This window comes from Antrostomus carolinensis, unplaced genomic scaffold (assembly GCF_000700745.2).
Source record: "Antrostomus carolinensis isolate BGI_N321 unplaced genomic scaffold, ASM70074v2 scaffold10355, whole genome shotgun sequence".
Lineage (NCBI taxonomy): Eukaryota > Metazoa > Chordata > Aves > Caprimulgiformes > Caprimulgidae > Antrostomus > Antrostomus carolinensis.
In genome coordinates, this window is record NW_010314252.1 from 20,519 (window position 1) to 42,230 (window position 21,712).

Sequence of the window (21,712 nt, forward strand, 5' to 3'; positions counted from 1 at the left end):
GTAGTCTGTGGCCTGGCAAAAGGCAGGACCATCTAAACCACCATCTGCCCTGAGCAGTGGAGATCTCCTGGCTCTGCACTGCAGGTCTGCCCTGCTCTGACCAGTCTCACTTGCTGCACTGAGAGCTCATGACTTCTCCCCCTACCTGCCTTGAACACTGGGAACAGAAGACACTTCTCTTTAGATCAGCTTTTTCAGTCTCTGGTGACAGTATCCTGCCCAACCTCAGCCTTCCCTTCTCATGAAGCCTGGTTCTGGGCTCATGGCCAGTCTTGTTGCTCTTCTCTGGAGTGTCTCCAGTAGATTAGATAAAACTTAAATGGAACTGTGGTCTATAAGGGCTCTATTGCTCTGTTGAACAATTAATTAACTATTTATTAAATCAATTGTTGCTCATTTGCTGTTTATTTGAGGGATCCTTCACACAAAGTCCAGCTGCCTTCCAGATTCTCCTTTTCTGGCAGGAACTGATGGTAAAGGGCAGCATGACAAAATAAAAAGTGACAGTGAAGTGCTGTTGCGGTGCCTTCCCCTTTGCCAATTATCTCTGAGACCTCGCAAATCACTCTGTCAAAAAACCTGCTGGTGCAGCAGAGACAACAAGAGCCCCGTCCTGTGTAAGGCCTGGTATGGATTGGTGGCATCCTCACGGGGCAGAAGGAGGGATTTCCCTCCTGTGCTCCCCAGGGCTGGCATGCCCCTTTGAACACCTGAATTTACTTTCTGATTTCGGTCTTGTGGACCCTGGCTGCTGGCTTGTGGGATCCCTGTGGGACCCTTGCATCTCTGGGCTGAGATGAGAGGTGGGGAGGAAAAGTTCCACAGGGTGACCGTCCCCCTGCTCCCCACTCTCCCTCACATAGACCCATATGAGTCCCACACCATCCATCTGCCTTTACACTTTTAGGCTTGTGGATGCCCCTTACTCCTGCCATTGAAACTAGGGAGGCTCTGCCACCCACTTTGGTGGGAGCATGAGTAACTCTCCATTCCTGTAAGAAATCCCAGGGAGGTCAGTTGTAATTCTGCATTAGAAGGGAAATAAAGAAAGATTTTGTGAGTTATCCATGCTCCTAATTCTCAGAGATTTGCTGGAGTTGAGGCTGCTTGGTACAGTGGTGGCTGCCCAGCATCCAGTCTGAGACATACTGAAATGCCTCTTCAGATAACAGATGTGAATTTAATAGGATTTCAGACTTTAAATACTTTAGGTCTGGATCTTCCTCTTCCTTCCTAGGAACAACATGAAAGGACATTAATACCTTCTTGAGATCAGTGCTGGTAATCCTTTTACCACTTCCTTTGTGTCCTACCCATGACATTACATTTGAAGATGAAAAAGAAGGCAGATACTCTGGAGTCAGTTCTCTCCATTCATGAGATGAAGGGACAAAAGGTTGATTAGGTGATTTATGATCACGTCAAGTCAAAGAGGTTCTCTTTTGGGGGCTTTTTTATTTCCAGAAGAAAGCTACAGGGCCTAGCAAGGGTTGCAATTACTTATGTTTTTCTAATAATTGTTAAGAAGTTAACAATAAACTTTATTAAATAATAAAGTTGTGTATAAGCATAGGCCAGAGTCAGATAGAGATACAGCTCTAAATAAGAGCCAAGAAAGGACTGTGAGTGAAATTCTGACCTCACAGAAGTCAAAACTCCTGTGGTCAGCTGTAGGATTAGGATTTCACTGCATTTTAGTGTGTTGATCAAAGGTTTTTTTGAGCTAGATTATCCTGTCAGTGCTGCAGAAAGGGATTTGATCCCCTTCTGTCTGAGAGGATAATGTGTGTTTGTTTGTTAGTTTCAGTAATTCAGAAATAATATAAAGTGGGAGCAATTTATTACCAAAGAAAGAGAGGAAGATTGAGATTTCTTTTTGCCCTTTCCCTTTTTCCTTCCTCCCTTAAAAAAAAAATAAAAAAATTTCAACTTCTCTCATGACTAGTAAGGGTCCAGCAAATTGAAATCCCCAAAGATCCATATTTTGAAAGGTTCAACAAGCCTTGCTTTGGGGATGAACTGTGGGTGGCAAATTCTGGGCTGAGGCAGCTACAGAGGCAAAGTAAGATGGGAGCAGCCCGAGCTGTAGGAAGTGTGGTAAGATGCTGTCCTTTATCAGTGATGGCGTTAAGAAATAACAGGCCTCATGGTGCCTTTCAGATAAACTTGCCTTTCAAATGTATCCTCCTGGCAAATCTGGTCATAATCCACAGATGCAGTTGTATGAATTTTTATTCCTAAAAACAGAATGAGAGCAATATGCCTCCAGGGAGCAAAATCTCAGAAATATTGTTTATGGGGATATTGTCATGCTCTCCTCATTGGGCAGGTAAGGGCTGGGAAGGTTTTCTCCTGGAGGCAGTCCAGGCTCCTATGGGATCAATTCTGTCACTGCTGCCTAAAGATGTTCTCAGCCCTTCGTTGCTAAGGATTCCTTTTGCTCATTCTCATGATTTGAGGAAAAAAACCCTATTTTGCTCAGTTTCCTGTAGGAAGCACACAGTGCCATTCTTGGGGCACAGCTTTGCAAACTTTCGGAGGAAACATCAGTATTCTGCCCCTTCTGTACAGTTCAGTATTAAACATGCATGTATGTGCTTTACTGGGCAAGGGGTAAATTAATGACTTTTTTTTTTTTTTCCCTGGTCACTGTCACTGTAACAGCTTTCAGGGTCTTTTCTCAATTAAATGCAAAATGTAATTTTAGTTTCCCTTTGACACACTCCAACAGTTACAAATACCAGATTTAGATCAACAGTGTAATTTTAGCTGAGAGTAGGCCAGCAAAATGCTCTAAATCCAAGGTGATTTTAGAGTTTCAGATGAGATGGGCTAGCAGTCACTGGGCCAAAAGCCCTTTGTAGAGATGGAAAGATTTGTTGTGGAAACACAGTGCATCTCTTCATGGCTCTTTTTGGAAACAAGTTGGGTATCTGCAGTCCGCTTGGAGCCCATGAATAAAAATAATTAAATATTATTCTGTTGCATCATTAGGGAAATGTAGACAATTTATTGCATTTCTGAGACAGACTGGGAGCTGAGGTTCTGTAGGGGCCTTGTTTGCTAAACCCTGAGGCTCGCCAAAGCATTTGGGACTGTTTAAAAAAGGTCTAAACCTGGGCCTCGAACTGCTATAAATTGCATAGACCTGTCTTTGACCTCCTCACAATGGTCCAAATGGAAGAGTTCTGCAGAAGTCCTTGCTGCCCCTGCTTTGCTGCCTCTCATATAAATGGCTTATTAGTATTCTGCTAAGCATTTGACCCCATGGTAATTTGGTCACCACTTGGGTGTCCAGCGTGATCCTATAAATGCTGCTGTTTCACTTACAGACAAATCAATATTTATTACTGATCAGCCTATGTTTGCTCCTCAGACCTTCACAGAGGCCCAGTGTTGCAACAGCTTGCCCTGGCAATTCATTAACGGCCGTGCAGACAGACAGCGAGTCTGGCGAATGGGATGGAGGAGGATGTTGCAAACAAAATATGGGATAGATTCAGTCAAGGGGGGTAATTTGATTTTATGTTTTAAATAGCTGCTGAGAGGGATGGAGACAGCCTCCTGGCACACCACAGCTAGGCAGAAGACCCAGTAGCCCTTTTGCACCCTGGTTTCTGATGTGAGGGTTGTATGGACTTTGTGCAGTGCCTGCCTTGTGGCTGTGCTAAGGACCTTTGATTCTTGTTTCCATGAGAGCTGAGAAGGACTTTTCAGGACTTGACTTAACATCAGCTGTGCTGGTGCAAATAACACTAAGCATCCTCAGGATTTCCCTTTCACAGGCTACCCCTTTCATCCAGCTCTGCAAGCTCAGAGCTGCCCTCTCTTAGCTACTGCCAGTGTCTGAGGGGACCTCGGAGCAGACCAGAGATCTACTGAAAATAGGTCAGGTACCTCTAGGGGCTTCATGCCAAGAAGATAGGGTGTTGCTCCTGTCTAGGGGAAAAACAAGCCAACCATCTCTGTGCCTGGGGCAGACACCGCATCAGCCCGGGAGTCAGTCTGTCTCAGAGTTCATCAAAAACTCTGCACCAAGTACTTTGGGGATGTTGAGAGTAAAATGTATTTAATGAAAGTAAGATACTATTACTTATCCATTTTATCCCTTCTTGAAGTCGCAATGATTCAAACCCTGCCCACCTAGACCTTTCTGATTTAGAGCAGGAAAACCCTACAGACATTACTGCTGAAATCCACTGCAAACTTCAGCCCTCACCAGCCTGTCTGCACAGCCTGGACCTTTCAGGTCATGATGCAACCCTGAGAATAGTGGTTATTCACTCTATCAGTGACAAATCCTTTACTGTGGGGCTGCCAGACAGCTTTTTTTCCAGTGCCTAATCCCAAAATATATATCAGTGTGCATCACCCCAGCCTGACAGAGTGGAGTCTGAAGCACGAGAGTGAAGCGATTCCCTCACCATTACACAAAGCTGAGTGGCAGAGCTAGGAGATAAACCCAATGCCCAGCTGCCCATATAGAAAATAAGGGCAGGATGGCTGGGTGTGCTCACCTTTCACATGGTGTGAGTACTGACTCCTCTCTAGGACTCAGACACATCTTTTTCTACTCAATCCCTCTGACCAGTTTAACTCAAGGGGCTGGAGGTGCATGAAGGTTGCTAACAGCAAGGTGAGAGAATGTTTCTGGAGAAACCAGAGCTAGTGGTACACCCTGCAAAGTCATTTTGGGGAGATCTTCCTGGGACTGCTGCTGCCATCTAGTGACTTGTTCAGGTCTGGTGTTCAGGGCAAAGCAGAAGGGTGCGCAGTGGGACAGCAGGTCAGGGGGAGAGAGCACCCTGCGTGGGGCCGAGCTGTGACCACACAAAGCGTGCAGGTTAAATCTGCTGGCGTTCCGCCCCCCTCTGTGCTGGTGCCTCTCAGAAACCCAGTGCCAGAAGTGCCCTTCGTGTGGTTAGGCTCAGCAGAAAACAAGACTGAATAGTCCTGGAAACTGCGTGGTCCTCTTATCCTGTAGGTGGTCCATCCAGGTCTGGGATGAGCCCTGTCAGTGAGACGCTGCAGGCAGCTGGTGCAGCAGCTACTGGCTTGGGATCAGGTTCACCTGGCACAAAACCCAAAATCAAATGGGGAGATATGGCTGAGTGGCACTGCTCCCAGTGAGCAGAGACACACACAGGAAAACGTGCTTTTTTTCCGAGCACTGACTGAGCAAGCAACACCAATTCATGCAAAAAGGTCATTAAATGAACTGCAACATTTTATTGATAGAGAGACTGTTCAGAACCCCTGGGCTTGGGCCAGCAGACCTTTGGGTGATACTAGCCTCGGAATCCATGGAGCTGACTTGTACTCAGTGTTGGGAGCATATAGGACATGATTGCAGGGCTTGAGAATGGGGTATATCCTTAGATGGAGGTCTTGTGTCCTTTCATCACAAAAAATGTGGTAGAACTGAAAGACAAAAGTGGTGAGAGTGCTTAAAGGTAGCCCACAGTTTCTTGTGCCTGAATTACACAAGCAAGGTCTCAGCCAGGACAATGGATGGTAGATGGAGGATCTGACAAGGAGCTACAAAATCCTGGGTTTCCTGGAGAAGGTGAATAATGACAAATGATGTTTGTATGCAGGAACTGATTATCACCATATGAAATAATCAAGCTTAAAACAAAAGGGAGTTATTTTTCATATCACATATAAAGAAACCATAGAGTTCAGTGCTGCAGAGTGTCCTGGAGGCAGACAAGTACACGGGCGCAAAGAGCAATTAGTGTATTTGTGAGGAGAAGTTATTAACCTGAGGTACGGCTGTAACCTCTGACTCAGGCAGGAGGGAGAGGAAGAGAAAAAGAAAAGAGGCAGGCAGCTAGGGTCAGTGGGCCAAAAAAAGTAAGAAAGGGGCAGCAAAAGGGAAAGCCAAGTAAGCCAAACCCAGCAGCACTGTCAGCTCCCAGGATGTGCCCAGCTGCCAGTGGTACCTACGGATATGCTTCCTGAAGCAATGACAGAACAAAGGAGGAGAAATGACCCATGGTCTCTGTGTTCCATCTATCAATCTTCCCTGTCTCAGTGTTGCAGAGGGCTTGGGTGGGGGTGGCCAGGCCCAGTGGTGGCTGGTCCCTGGTTTGGTATGCAGCCAGATCCTCCTGGAGGAGATGGAAAAGGAGGCTGCACTCTGGTACAGCCACTGCACATGTACACCAGGTCTCTTGCTGGTGCGGGGCCACGTGCCAGGGGACTGCCTGGACCACTGGGTGAATACACCTGTGCCCACCGCTCCAGGAAGGAGGTCTGACCTGGGGTGACTGTTTCATGTACCTCGTGAGCTGCAAAGAGCTTCTCCTCATAGTGCGATTGCCATGAAGACACTCACCTTTTGCTTTCCCCTGTCTGAACACGTAAATTTGGAAAGCCCTGTAATTCTTCTTTGCAATCCACCTTATGTACTTCTATAGAGGGAGAGCCATATGGGCATTACATGCTGCATAGTCAGTGTGGTCCCTTTTCATATCCTGGCTGTGTTGTAGGAAGTGTGTATAGTTTATGAGTTATAAGGCAATAGAGAACAATGCCCAGAATGTTAATTAAATTAATGCATTATTGTATAATGACTGCATTAACACAATGCTAGCCTGAGGTGTTAGGGTGCAATTTATAATTTTATTTCAGCATCCTATCTTAAGTGAGGCCTCCAAGTAAGTCTTAGAAAGAGAATTTAAGAGGGTCAAATAATCCTGTACTCTTCTTGCTGTGGGGTTTCTTGCTGTTCCTTTGAAATGGCTGATTCTAGCTACTGTGAAAGGAAGGATACTCTGGTAAAATTCCTACATTTTGCTAAGCCAAGAAACCAGAGTAATAAACAGAAAACCATTAACATTACAAGCCAGCTCTGCACCAAGAGCTAGATATTCCTGATGCTCTGTATTCTTCCAACTGTGCAAACCACCCACAAATCCAAGACAACTTTCAGGATTTGCTCTTGCTTCCTACTACAAAGACCAGTATTGCCCAAAGAAGTTAGCTCCTGTGTATGTTTCTTTATATTTATGATGAAAAAATGGAAAGACCAGAAGAAAGCCCCAAACGAAGTAATGAAGAAACATACTGGTCTCTACTTCTTTTCTGTTTTGCAGTTCCATGGTTCCCAAGAAGTATCCAGGAGCTGGACAGGTTTGCCAATCAGATCCTAAGCTATGGAGCGGAATTGGATGCTGACCATCCTGTAAGAAACCAAGCTGTATTTTTTTAACATGTTTCTAGTTATTGTAACAGATATTTCTCTCATTCACATTTGCTCTGTTTTAAGAAAAATCTAATAGGCTAAGTCTCACATCATTTAGGACAAGAAGGGTAACGCATTTCTAGGGTTAGAATCAGACCAATCCCTAGTATGAAGTAAATCAAACCAAAGGTAGCTTTAATTTGAGCAAATACTAGGAGAATTTCAAAGTCATAATGGTCATCAGAGCACAGAGCACCATGAGGACACATAGTTTTCCCAAGTGGGTCTGATACAGTGACTTCAGCCTCCCTTAGTGAATGACTAGCAACAAAAATTTTAGAAGCAGAATATCATAGCCCAGACACAGGAAGAGTGTTTTTTCATCATTCATCACATACACATGTTTGAGCTTAGTGCCTCGTTATATGGTTGTTAGATATGACATGATTCTTGTGTGGTTAGACAGAACAAAAGAAAAGGTCTCTATTTCAAAAAGTTTGTGGTTTAAATAGTAGAGTCAGAAAGTTTTGTTCATTGGTTTAGGTGATAAAAAAACCCATAAAAGTGGTTTTCCACTTCTTCCAGATACAAGAATACTTTTTGCCTCGACTCCCTCTCCAAGCAAACAACAACTTATTTTCATTTGTCAAAACACACTGAGTTCCATGCAGTGCAACAGAAATTGCTGCTATTAGTTTAACTGAGATAGAGTGATTATAAATAAATTACATGCAGCGCAACAAAAATTGCTGCTATTAGTTTAATTGAGATGGGGTGATTAGTCATTCACTACCTATTGCTTAATTCAAGATGTGTTATCTATCACGTACAATAATTCGTGATATTCAGTGTGGTCATATGAAAGGCAGAATAAAAGGAGATACACTGAGTCAATGGCCCCCTTGTGTATCATGTGGGAATAGACCAGGTATTTGAAAAAGGAAAAAAAATAAAACAAAAAAGATACTAAAAAGAATGAAGCATCTCTGCTCCAATTCCTAGAATTAGTTAGTGAGCAGTTTATGCATTAAAAAAGAAACCCAGCAATAGGTGTGACAGTACATAGAGTGCAGAAAAAGAGAAGTTAAAGGGACCTGTATTTTTAGTAGTTAGATGTTACGGGATTTAATCACAAATACCTCTATGCCAGGTTTATCTCAGACAGTGCATTTTTTAGGCCATTGGCTGCCTCTTTTTACTCACACTCTTAGATCTGCACTCTGCTTCAGCTGTCTCCTATATTTGGTCATTTTTGTGATTCCTCAGTCCAGTTGTGCCGTGCATCACTAAGAGATGCATTCATGAACTGCTGCAGTGCCCAGTCATCTGTTGCTATTTGCCCTGTAGAAGTATGTCCTAGCTTGGAAGGGCATTTCTTCACTTTAGGTGGTGAAGACACTCCTAGCCCTGGGAACTTTTAGTCTAAATAGCCAGCACACTGGGATAGGAGAATGGTTATCCTAGATGAAGATTTAAAGATTATATTTCTCATCCCTGGTTTTATTGGTAACCAGCTACAAAGGTTAAGCTCAAAACCACAAGGTCTATTAGACATACTCTGCAATAATTAAACCCCTTCAAATGGTTGAGTTTGTAATGGAAATAGGGCTTTTTGGCCTGCTAAGTGCCTACTGTTCCAACAGTTTGAAAATGAGCACCTTTAAGCGTGGTTCATGCTGAAAATCCACCTAAAAACTCTGACCGAGTTGATGAGCATGTTTCTAATGTGGTTTAACTCTGCTCCTCTAGACCAGCCCAGTTCTGCTAGGAGTTGCAACAAGCTTCCTGAGAAACCAGAAGAACATGGTTGTCTGAGTGCCATTAATGAGGTGTATTGTTCTTTCTGGAGCACCTTACTGGCATTACAAAGGAGCATGTTTCCCTTTTTTGTAGCAACTGGAAATGAGAAAATGAATGGACCTGGGGGGCAAGAGGCGCTGGGGGGCTGTGGCTGAATGGTTGCTTTGGTGGCCAGGCAGAAGAGGAAGGAGCAGTGCCCTGTGCAAGCAGGGTGCAGCAGAGCCAGGCTGGATGAAGGCAGCGTCCCCACTCATCCTCTTGCATTTCTTGGACTGTGTCAGCTGTGCCCAAGGGTGCTGGGTGAGAGGAAGGCTGTTCACCACCTGTGCTTACACGGAGACTGACCATTGCTCTTCTTTCTCTTTAGGGGTTCAAAGATCCTGTGTACCGGGCCCGGAGGAAGGAGTTTGCAGATATTGCCTACAACTACAGACAGTGAGTGCTCAGTGCATGGGTGGAAAGCAAGCCCACACCTCCTGCCCCTCCTAGGGCTCTCACCCTGCTGGCAAACCTTATTTTCCACAAGCACCCTCCTGCTGTTGGCTTTTCTGCGCCATGTGTTTAAATTTTCCTGTTCATGCATTTATCCCCAAATCACAGTAAAACAAAAGTAAATTGTTCCAGGCACACGTTCAGAAGAGAATGTCACCTCCCTTCTTTGCCCACAACACCCCTCTTCCCTGGCTTTGTTGTCTAATTGAGCTGCAGACTCTGTTGCTACTACAAAGACCTGAGCATTGAATAAAGCCGCTTCTGGTATTCTCCCCATTAAACCAGGATTGGGGGAGGAGTGCCTATCGTTTACATTAAAGCAGGAGCTGCATACACTATTAAAATAATGAATAACTTATGGTTCTGATGCTAATCCAGTGCCTGATACTCTACTTTTATCATGTCTGACCCAGCTGCAATCAGCAATTTGGGCTCTCATTTCCCAAGGAAAATAAATGAATAGAGATGATACATTTGGTTAGAACAGGCTTGCTTGATTGCTTTCAGTGATCAAATCTGAAGGAGAAAAAATTCTGTTCCTAGAGCCACTCACACATTTACATCACCACTACTAGGTTTGATTCTTGCTGAGACTGGTTAAAATTGTGATTGCACAGGATAAAGTAACATGTTGTACATTTAGGGCTCCACTTTTGCACAGGACTCGTGGAACCAAAGAACTAATAATCTAATCACAAAATGAGAGACAAAATTGGACTGATTGATGGAAAGTGAAAAAAGTCAGGAGCCCAGTTGATAGCTAGAAAATTTGTATAAGACTTTGTGGCTAGATTTGGATTGATCTAATGCCCATTTATAGGTATTCCACATAAGATTTACCTTTACTGCATAATGGATAGCAAATTCTGGTCTCTACTTTCAGGCTTTAATCAAATCCTTCCTAGAATTAAAACAAAAAACATGTTAACCACCCCAGGCCCCCAAGATTCAAACTGAAACCATTTTGGGAAGATGAAACCATTATATTCCAAGATATAACCAATTAATATTTAGTCTTTTACCTAAATCCTCAGACGCATCAGAAACAGAGCCTATATAGACCTGGACCCATCTCCCAAAAGCACCTTCTATGTGAAGTTCTTGGACTTTCCAATAAGTTCTTTCAGTAAAAGAGCAATAAACAGGGGTTGAAAGCCCACATCTGGGCTTCTGGGGCTTGTACAAAAAGGCACGTCATTTTTGTGACATTGGACGTTGATTCAGGAAGGCCCAGATGGATCTGCGATGTCCTTGCCCTTGGTACTACACTTGGCAGACATGCCTTTCAGGGTCTACAGTGGGGAAGAGAAGTCAAAGTGGTGCATCCAGCATAGGGGAACAGAGATGCAGAGAACCAGGCAGGAGGAAAGGGACAACCAAAGTTATCAGGCTTCATGGGAAACAGCTGAAAAGGCGAATGTGCTTAGCTTGTGAAGTCAGCTACAAAGGTGAGGTGGGTCTGTGGTTGGTTGTCTCATACTCTTCTTCCTGCCATCAATTTCATCCTCTTCTGTATCCCTTCTTTTGCCCTGTTTTCTTCTCTTTCCTCTTATTGTTTGCCTCTCTCCTCTGTGTTTGCTCTTTTGCCCTTGCTCTTTTGCCTTCTCTCCCAGTAAATTTATGGGTCATTTTTGTTGGACGCTTAATTTCCCTGACTTCTCTATGCTTTTAGCTTGCCTCTTTCCTCTGCCTTGCTTAGCTTCTGTCCCTGTTTATCCATGAAGTTTTTTTAATAGAAATTTGAAAGATTTCTAAGCCATAGCTTCCCCCTGTAGCCCCAGAAGGTGACTGAGGTTTACTTAGGAGTGCTATAGGAACAAAAATTCCCCAGGAATCCTCATAATTCAGCATGATGTTTAAAGCTCTGCAGATCAAGGAGGGCTGATACAGAGACATGGAAAATAACAGTGCTCCAGAGGAGCTGCCCCGAGGCTCAAGGAAAAATGAAGGAGTGGGAGATGGTGGGGTGTCATCAAGAGTTTAATAATGGGTCTCTGGGGCTTGGAAAGCTCCAGCATTATTCCAGCAGTGATGTTAACCCTATTAAGTTACTTAAAACCCTTTGATTTTTCAAAGCTGCTGGATTCACCTATGGCCCTATCATTATTGCTAAGGAATTGACTATTCACAGGAGGCCAAACTACATTGCTTGTGGTTGTCTAATTCCTGCTTGCTTCAATGTGAGCTAAGCACATGGAAGCCTGAGGGTGGGATTTGACTCAAAATTACTCATTACAGTTGTAAAAAGTGAAACCGATTGGAGTCTGCATCTGTCAGAATTTCCCCTGCACCTCCAAGAAGCAGTTTTCTAGAGCCGCCGGATTTCCTGTTTTAACCAAAACAATTAATGTAATGTGTGTTACAGCAAGAAATACACAGTTGCTCCATATCTAGAAAAGCAAATAAATTGAAGCCAACAGTCAGCAAATATTTTTAGAGGAATATCTTGGGAAGATAAATAGGCAATAATTTATTTTTACCACAATAGTGCAAGTAGTTGTCTAAAGACCAGTATCTCATCTGAGATCAGTAAAGTCCTTCCCAGCCTGCGCCTAGGGGCAAGTGGGGCTCCTTTTGCACCTATATATCAGACCAAAGGCATCTCTCCTCCTGCACCAGCAGCTCCTGACCAGCCCATGTAAAGCTCCTGAGTATGATGCTGGTGGCATAGGACATTGTCTCTGTTGCTGCTATGGAGGGTATCCATTTTCTTTCCAGTGGCCAACCTATTCCTCGAGTCACCTACACAGAAGAAGAAAAGCAAACATGGGGCACTGTCTTCAGGGAGCTGAAGAGTCTCTATCCAACTCATGCTTGTTATGAACACAACCATGTGTTCCCACTGCTGGAGAAGTACTGTGGCTACCGAGAGGACAACATTCCTCAACTTGAAGATATTTCAAACTTCTTGCAGAGTAAGTTTGCAGTATATAAAAGAATCAAATCAAATGAAAGGCCTCCGCTAGCAGTGAGGGTGGTGCTCCCAGAGATGGAAAAACACTTTCTGTTTATCACACACTCCCTGTGGTGCTTGGGCACATCATTATCCTGTGTCCCAGGTCCCCCTCTAAAACTTGCAGGGTTATGATGGTACAGATGCTCAGATACTGTGATGGTGGTATACATGGGTAGAAAATTCTCTTCCCTTTCACAACTAAACTCTGTTTAACATAAGAAGAGCAAATGAAAAAAAAAATAACAAACTTTTTCCACTGTGAGGAGTCCAGAGAAGGATAGATCAAACATGCTAGCTGTTTTTCAGATGCCATTTTTTTTTTTGTCCCTTCAGCCTGCACTGGATTCCGCCTGCGTCCTGTTGCAGGCTTACTGTCCTCTCGGGATTTCTTGGCTGGACTGGCATTCCGAGTGTTTCACTCTACGCAGTATATTCGCCATGCATCCAAACCCATGTACACACCAGAGCCGTAAGTATTCTGCAACAAAACGTGTGTAAAGTTGCAACAGGTTAACAGTGTGGTCAGCCCAACTGATAATAACCATGTGGGACTCTGGGGCACTTCTGGAAACAGAGTTGATGGAGAGTGGTCAAGTGGCTGCTCTCTTCTGAAAAAAATTTCAGAAGATTTTTAGTCTTTTTAACAAGCTGCATCCTCTTCTGCACGTTCTTATGGGACCGATCAGGTAGTTTTGCTATTGAAGGCATGCTTGCATGGTGGCTGGGAGGTGAGAGAGGAGTGTACAAAGGCATTTGACTTAACTATTAGCACCCAAACTGTGGTGCGAAATCTAGTGCAGGAATGACTCAACATGTTGCAAGCAAGCTTCTGGCAGCAAGATAAAGAAAGCCTAGAACATTGATCCCTTCTCTTTTTCAATTCTATATTTTAATGTTTCTCTTCAACCCTGTCCATTTTCCTTTTTGACTTGCCATTTTCAAAACAGTTTTCTTCCTCTGCTTCATATTGTTCTTTCTCCTCTCCCTTACCACTTTGCTTCCTACTTCTTCACACGACCTCCTTTTCCCCTCTATTTTTCTATCCTTCATTCTTCTGATTTTCCTCCCTGCTTCTCCTCACCCCATTCTCATTGTGCACAAAGCCAGGCTGAAATATCTACCACAGACCTTGCCCTCCTGGGAGCATATTAACCCTCTCCCCTTTCCATCTCACTTCTCTGTCTTTGAAAAATCTATCAGTCACTAGGTAAGTTCTTCCCCAAACATGCCTGTTCAATTGACAACTTCAACTTGTGATGAAAATAGTCCTACCTGAGGAAGGACGAGCTTCCACTTCTCAGTGAGAGGTTGTGGGCCTGAACATGGACTGGAGTTGAGCTTTTGAGGTGCATATTGACACAATGGTGAATTATCTTAGTAGCCTGAGCTTCATTTAAAGAGGTTTCTTGTTCTTGAGACTGTTTTCTCTGTCCATGTTTTCTTCAGTAAGGTGATTTCTTTTTGGGCTTTTCTGAGCTGGATGGACAGTTGAATGGATGGTTTTCAGCTGTAAGGAAAAAACAAGTAACGTATTATCCGTTCTCTGAGGGATATATGATGATAAAAGCATTGAAAACGCTGGAGTGTGCAAGCTTTTCCATCACAAGAATAATTTTGGAGCAGAACATTTTCCCATGAGTCTTGAGCATTATTTGCTGGTACTCCTGACTATGTGCTAACTCCAGGGCATTCATCCAGCATTGGTGGACTTTTTCTAAATTAAAGTTATTCAGATGTCATGTTTTCCTGCAGTGATATTTGCCATGAGCTGCTAGGACATGTGCCTCTTTTTGCTGATCCCAGTTTTGCTCAGTTTTCCCAGGTGAGTTGCTCAGTGGTTTTACTACTTTAATAATTGAACACATCAGAGCCTAGATAACTCGGAGGATGAAACAAGAGCTAGGAGGGGTGGGGTGTTTATTATTGTTTAAGAGTGGCTGAGGCCTATTTATTTATTACTTGAAAACCTGACACAAATCACTTAGGTGAACTCATACACCCAAACTCCAAACATCTGTCTTGTCCAAGTTGTCTTTTTACAGGCCAGCCCTCTGCAAAACCATCATTTAAAACTTTTTGTAGATGTTGATCCTTTTGAGCAAAGTGAAATGGCTCATGAGTCAGATGAATTATTGCCCCACCCTGCAGTCCAAATGTTAAGGAAAGTGAAGATTTTTTTTTTGTTTTCTATTGAAGCCACAGGGGAGGCTGATTAAAATGGGGAACTGTCCCAGCTGCAAGCATGGGAGAAGGCTGGAGAGGAGCTTTCTCTTTGGTTGTGTTAATGTCTCTGGAAAAGAAGCCAAGCCTTGGTGAACTAGTAAACTTTTGGCTGCATCTTACCAGAAAACATGAAAACACAGAGAGAAAGACAGACAGACAGACAGAAAAAAAAAAAAAAACAACAAACAAACCACAAAACAAGGAAGAGGAAAGAAGGAAAAATAAAAGGAGAAGGAAAGACAAGAAGAAAAAGAAAAAAGAGACAAGGAAGAATGGAGGACAGAAGGGTGGAAGGACAGAAGGAAGGAGGGGAAAATGGGCTTGATGTAACATCCTGCTCAAAAGATAAAAGTTGACTCGATGTAGTTAGTAAGCACTCAGTATTGCCCTCAGGCTCTGCTCTTTCCTAGAACTGGGGTTTCCTTCAAGATAAGCCCTACTGCACCTTGGCTTATTAGGATTTGACATGGTGATGGCTGCTCCCATGCTTTTGGTGTGGGTGTGTGTGGGGCTCTGATTTTGCACTGTGCAGTCGTCACAGGAGCAAACCAAGAAAGGTACCTGGTTATATACAGTTGAGTGACTGTCTTCTGAATCCAGCTATTGCATATGTCCTGCGGAAGTCTCCATTAGCTCCTAAGGTACGAATAAGTTCTTTCAAATCGTGCCCTGCCATTCAGAAAAAAAACTAATTCAAGGCTCCAGGAAAACTCCTACGCTCAGGGCCCATCAAAACAAAGAGAAATATTTAAGGTGTGTGAGTGTGACTGATTTACCTCCTTTTGACCATACCATTCTCTTGGGTGTGCATTGTGGACTTGATCAAAAGCCTGTCAAAGCAAGAGGAAAATTTTATTTGACCTCAGTGGGCTTTGTACCAGACACAAAGGAGCATGCCTTGTAAATGACATTTGGACAAGACCCTTTGTTCATTTCTGGAGAGATTTCTGATTTAAAATTGATGTTGCACGATAGGAACATGTCCTGTAAACATTTGTGTGTGGTAGTAAGTGATGGTAACATTTAAAATGTGAGAAATTGCATAAGACAAGACAGGAAGAATGTTTGCAATAAACAGCTTGAAGAATAATGGTTTATTGTTACAGGAAATTGGACTGGCATCTCTGGGAGCTCCGGATGATTTCATCGAGAAACTTGCTACGGTAATTTAATAAATGAGGGCTCAATTTTCCAAAGCACCCTGTGTTGTCTTAATTCTGCTGCCACTGAAGTCACTGATAGATCTCCCATAGAGTTGAATAGGAACAGAGTGAAGTCCATGATTGGAAAACCCCACCCTGAAACAGTTGCATTAAAGGAAAATAACTTTGGCACCCCTTATTCAAAGTGGCAGTTTTGATTAAACACAGAAGCCCAGACAAGATTTCCTCCAGCACAAACATATTGGGCAAGAAGAGATTACATGTTACTACAGCCCCACAGGAAATTTTAGGAGGCAGCTTCAGTAGTTGTTCTACCTGTGAATGTCCCTTCTCTTTCACCCTACCAGACAGATAATGTCCTCTGCAGTCAATGTGGCTCACCTGAATCCTTCTCACTGAGACCCAGAATTGAAAATGTCAAATAAAAACAAGGATATGCCTGTGAGATTAGTGTCCCTGGTGCTAACTCACCTGGGCAAAGCTTTGAACCGTCTCTACTGTTTCTGACAGATTAGGTAGTCTTCTAAGCCAGAACAGATATCTCTTCAAAATGACAGACCAAAAAGTTAAGCTAGGCCACACAACATCTTCCTTCAATATTGCACTAACATCCTATTCCCTGTCTTGCTACTGTAGCTAGACACCCTCTATGTGAAACAGGACACAAACTACTATCAACTAAGGTTCAAACTTCAACTGGGTTGGCCAGCCAAAATGAAATTTTATTGCTATATTTTAATTGTCTCTGCTCTGCTGACAAACATAAGCACAGTAAAATACAACTGTGTTTGTCAGGGAACTGAACTGATTCTCAGACACATTGAGTCTAGCACTGTGCCCCTTCCAGGTGAAGAATTTCAGTCTGTGGGGACATTTATTGTATTTATACAGTTGATATTTGACACATGGCAACATTTTAAATAATAGAAATGTGAACTCCAAATATTCAAATCAATGATGCGCGCCTGCTCTTTTTGATCAAGGAGTCATGTTTCTGTCTAATTTTCTTGGTAGGTTTATTGGTTTACAGTGGAGTTTGGACTATGTAAGGAAGGCGATTCACTCAAGGCCTATGGTGCAGGGCTGCTGTCTTCATTTGGTGAGCTGCAGGTGTGTTCTATGAAACAATATTTCTAAGATGTTTGTAATCAATCAGATCTCCCTTCTGAATGTCTTCAGATCCTTATTTTGCTTCATACTTTGTGCATGGAAGTAGCACAAAATGTCATACTTCATTGAAAAGCTCTAATAAATGTATCAGCGTATACATACACAGGGAACTCATACCCGCTTCTTTCCTAGTAAATATCATTATCATTGTACTCCCAGGAGCAACTCTTTCCTGACTGAAACTGGGTGGCATTCAGTAGCTCTATCTTTCTTTCACAGCAAATTCAAGCACTTTTAAACTCAAATAGATTTCTTATCCTTTTGCTCATAGTATTGTTTATCAAGTAAGCCTGAGATTCAGCCTCTTGTCCTGGAGAAGACTGCTGTGCAGAAGTACCCTGTTACTGAGTTCCAGCCTGTCTACTATGTTGCTGAAAGTTTTAAAGATGCAAAAGAAAAGTTAAGGTAATCCAGTTATTCCATATAAGATCCAATTTCTTATTTGCTGTCAATACAATTAATCACATTTCCATAACGAGTCTTGGGTTGGCAGTAACATTTTGAGAGGCATTAGAAAAAGTTGTGCAATGCTTAAATGTACTAAGTAGTTGTTACACTCAAAATTTTATTATGGACAATAGGGGGAACATACCTTATACATGAAGCCAAGAAATTGCCTAATTAAGAGTTTCATCTGTATAACCAAAATTAAAAAAAAAAAAAAATAACAGTCCAATTGCAATGATACTAACATTTAGAGTCCAAACTAGCTAATTAATGCAAAAGAAGTCTCTCTAACAATGCCACAGTTATAGGTTCTTGTACAAAAATCTCCTAGTATCTACTGCTTTTTCTCTGAAGTTATACTCACCCTTACACTTTCTTTTCTGTCTTAATTCAACAGTTTCAGTCTGGTGGGGGCACGAGTGGAGTTGTCAAGCAATCAGCATCTTGAACTCTTCAGAGTAGGGCTGTGATGTTAATGAATAGAGCTTCTTCCTCTCTTTTGTGAGGAGGTGGATGGTGTTGATGCTTCTTTTCTTCTTCCTCAGCCCAAGGTTTCCTCAGGGCCATTTTTATGTTTTCTAACATACTTTACATCTTGCTTTTTCTACATTGGTCTGCAAAGCTATGTAACTTCTGACTTTACAATTTATGTTAAATATTTTTTCCTTTGTCCCTTTTGTTTCCTCTAAACCTGTTTTTTTTCCTCAGCTCCTAAGTTTGCTTTCCTATGAGTAACTGACCAGTGGGGAGTTGTTGACAGCCCAGGGACAACCAGCATCATCCTATGCTCACACCTTCAAGGCCTCTGTTATCAGCCCATGCTGGTACTCCTTTATGTTGCATCATTACTTTAGGGTCAGACTTAGTTTGCTCTGTATAGCATAACTATTTGCTATTCCTGCCTATTTAAAAAATATTAACAATAGGCATTATAGCACACAGTTATTCAGAATTAAGCAAAACTAAAACAAATTAGGTAATAGCTACATGGTCATTAGACAATTTCTATTACAGCTAACCAAAACTGCAAACAAGCCTCATGCAGGCCAATCCTGAGGCCTGTGTGGTTAGCTCAATACATAGCTTCCAGCTTGTTACCAGCAGTGTGTTTACAAGACTACAGGGCTACACAGTAAATCTTTCGGTCATCTGTGCCTGAAATACAGATTCAGTTCCAGTTCAACAAGACTTTGAAATAATGGCCCAGGTTCAGTTCTGGTTCTTGAAACAGGAATTGCTCAGATTGTGTTTGAAGTTCAGTGTGGGTTCCACCTCACAGCACTATTTCTATTGCTGTTTAAAAAACCCACTACCATATTTCTGGATGTTAGCCAGGCCACTGGGGGTTAATCTTGGTTCACACTCAACAAATTTTTCACTTGGAGGTGCCACACAGGGACTTGTCCCGGACCTGCAATCTCTTTTCTCTCTCTCTCCCCTTCACAGATAAACACATACTGAGACCCAAGATATTCTGTTGCCCCAGGGTCCCCAGCTCCAAAGTCTTCCTAGCTACCTCCCCTGCTGCTTCCTCAGTGGTCATAAGCGTGAAGCCTCTCCTTCTCCCCTTTTCTCTGGGTTAATACCTGAGGAAGATGGCCTTATCTTCTGGTTTGTGCTATCAATATCCTGCATACAGTCTCTGTCTTCTCTGTATACTTCTCTAACTGAGCAGCAAGTTCCTTGAGAAGATGGAATATGCTGCCTTACTCTACAAAAATTATCTTGGAGCTTCCTTTAATTGTTTCAATGACCAAATTGGAAAACTAGTTAAATTGAAATAGAGGTCTGGGGTTGGTCTAGTGTTTGTGTTCTTGGCTTGCACCTGGACATGTGTGTTTGTGTGTAATGGAAAACCTCCCTGGAAATTTTTTCTGAGGCTAATATAAAATATTTCAGCTTAAGTCATTCATCTTCTATTTAGGATCTTACTTTCAGCTGAGATTTAGGAAGACTGTCGTCTTCTCTCCCCTTAGAAAAACTGGACTGATGCCACTAAACACTTTAATCCTAGCCAACATAATTTTTTTGTACTGTCAAACCTTGTGGCCTACTCACACTGAACTCTATTTGAGACAATGGCCATAGCTGATAGTAATTAGGATTAAACTGAAAGAGCAATGTGGAAGTGGCATTCAGCATATTCCACTGTTCTGGGCCTATGGGATTTACCATGCTGAGTCACAGTCTGTATAGTGGGGCTCCATAATCAACTCTTGCGTGCTTTCCTTCCTCTTTCAGCAATAACTTCAGTAATTTGAAGCAGATATATAAGCCAGTATCCTGCTGGGGTCTACAAGGAGCCCGGAACAATAGCTCTGACCGTCTTATCCCATTCAGAGTCCTCTTTTCCACAGTTCTGTGTTTATACAAATTAATGTTTTCCCAGATACCAAAATATTTATGTTTCTGCCATAGAATTAACAATTTTGCAGAAGGGAAGGCTGCAAATAAGGGGTGGCAAGAGTGCTGCTTCACTCCATTGACTATCTCCTATCTTTGCAATGACCTGGAAGCCACTACCAACCATGCCAAAAGTTCGCACTCTGCTTGCTCCTTGGTATGCCAGGATGGCATAAGTATTTGACTTTACTTTCCCAGAAATTGCAGACTTGGATCAAGATTCCTATATTTTGCATTACTGAAAGGAAAATGAGCTTTTCAAGTTTGGCAAATCCCAATAGCCACATAGTTGGCCTGCACCAGGAGCAGTGTTGCCATGCCAATAGCAAAATTAGTCCTGTTTGTAAAAAAAATAAAGGTGGTAAGGACAAATGCAGATTCAAGCATGTTACAGAATGCTGTGGGTCTCAGACCACTCAGCATGAATTTCAGTTATTTCCTCTCACAGATTTTCTTATTCCCCTCATGAAATGCACGCACCAAGAAAAGAGTGAGTTACTGAAAAAAGGAGCTTTTCAGGTTTGCATGTGTTTTTGTATTTTTGCCTCAGGAAATTTGCTCAGACGATCCCTCGTCCTTTCTCTGTTCGGTACAATCCCTACACCCAGAGGATTGAAGTCTTGGACAATGCAAAGCAGCTGAAGAACTTAGCCGACACTATCAACAGTAAGTAACTATAGATTTGGTACCTTGAATTCCTCAAATCTTGGTTCAGAAATGGCAACCACAAAGCAGATTTTGTCTAGTTGCATTTAATACTCTGAACCTGACCAAGTTCAAGCAACATACATCTCCTTTCTGGTGCAAAAATGGCTTCCTAATTCTAGCTAAGCTTTAAAATAGCATTTCCACTTGACTGTAGTTTGTTACATCTGAAACATTCAGTTTTAGTGGAGGTGTTAGGAAAGGCCAGAGGGCCTTGTGATGGATTCTGATGTGTGCCTCTAGCTGTTCTCATTAATGAAGAAAAGGAAAAGCTTGGCTTTAATGACATTTCCTTTTGCCATGCTAGCCTTTTTCCTGATACATTTTCCCGCTAACACTGGCTATCCGGCTAAAAGTCAGCACCTCTGATCCTGTGAGCCATCCTTGTATGGTTGATGAAGGCAAAGGGGTGACTCTGCAAAGCTTACTCCAGTAATACCCTAATAAATGTGTCCAGTCCAGCACTTCTTTGTTCACCTTATTCCTTCAAGGAACGGATATAAAGGGTAAACATATACAGGAGTATTAGGAATGAGCTAGCTGTGGAATTAACTGCTCTGATTCTTTCCTTTGCAGGTGAGATGGGGATCCTCTGCAATGCTCTCCAGAAGATAAAATGAAGATTCATTGTAACTTGCTAATTGCTGGCTACTGACTAGAAGCTGCCTTGTGCAAATACCAGTCTTCATATAGTCTCATTCTATTATCTTCTTGTGTATTGCATGAATGCTTATGTTATATATCTTAATTACTATAGATTAGCAGAGAAAGAGACACATATGTTGACCCTTGTCTCTTTTGGCCTTCAAACACTAATCAGTTTTATCTCACTAATGCAAAAAAAAAAAATCGCCTTAGTTGTGGGAATCTGAGGAAAGCCTTCCTATCTCTTGTTCCAAAGGTTAGCAGAAGGAGGAGATCTCCACCATGCAGAGCTATAGTTCTGCTGCAGCTATTACCAGCATTACCACCCTGGGCCCAGAGACAGGATGGCAATGACTGACCACCTTGCTTTCTCTCCCAGTCATTCTCCTCTCAGTCCCTCGCATTAGTGCAAGTTTCCCATGGTGTCTCAAACTCTACACTTTTCAGGGGGTATACATATACTGCCTGGCCCTCTGTACCTCTACTTTTACACACAAGCACCTCTATCCTGAAATATAT

At 42.6% G+C, this 21,712-nt stretch overlaps 1 protein-coding gene across 1 annotated transcript in view; it reads left to right on the plus strand.

The window, feature by feature from the left end:
* Nucleotides 1-21,395, plus strand: part of PAH (phenylalanine hydroxylase) — a 37,573-nt gene extending 16,178 nt beyond the window's left edge. Inside the window, exons 4-13 of the mRNA XM_010167581.1 lie at nt 7,101-7,189; nt 9,357-9,424; nt 12,200-12,396; nt 12,771-12,906; nt 14,190-14,259; nt 15,767-15,823; nt 16,838-16,933; nt 17,265-17,398; nt 20,394-20,509; nt 21,125-21,395. Coding sequence (XP_010165883.1) covers nt 7,101-7,189; nt 9,357-9,424; nt 12,200-12,396; nt 12,771-12,906; nt 14,190-14,259; nt 15,767-15,823; nt 16,838-16,933; nt 17,265-17,398; nt 20,394-20,509; nt 21,125-21,168 — 1,007 coding nt within the window. The 3' untranslated portion in view covers nt 21,169-21,395. The remainder of the gene's footprint in view (nt 1-7,100; nt 7,190-9,356; nt 9,425-12,199; nt 12,397-12,770; nt 12,907-14,189; nt 14,260-15,766; nt 15,824-16,837; nt 16,934-17,264; nt 17,399-20,393; nt 20,510-21,124) is intronic.
* Nucleotides 21,396-21,712: the final 317 nt, after the last annotated feature.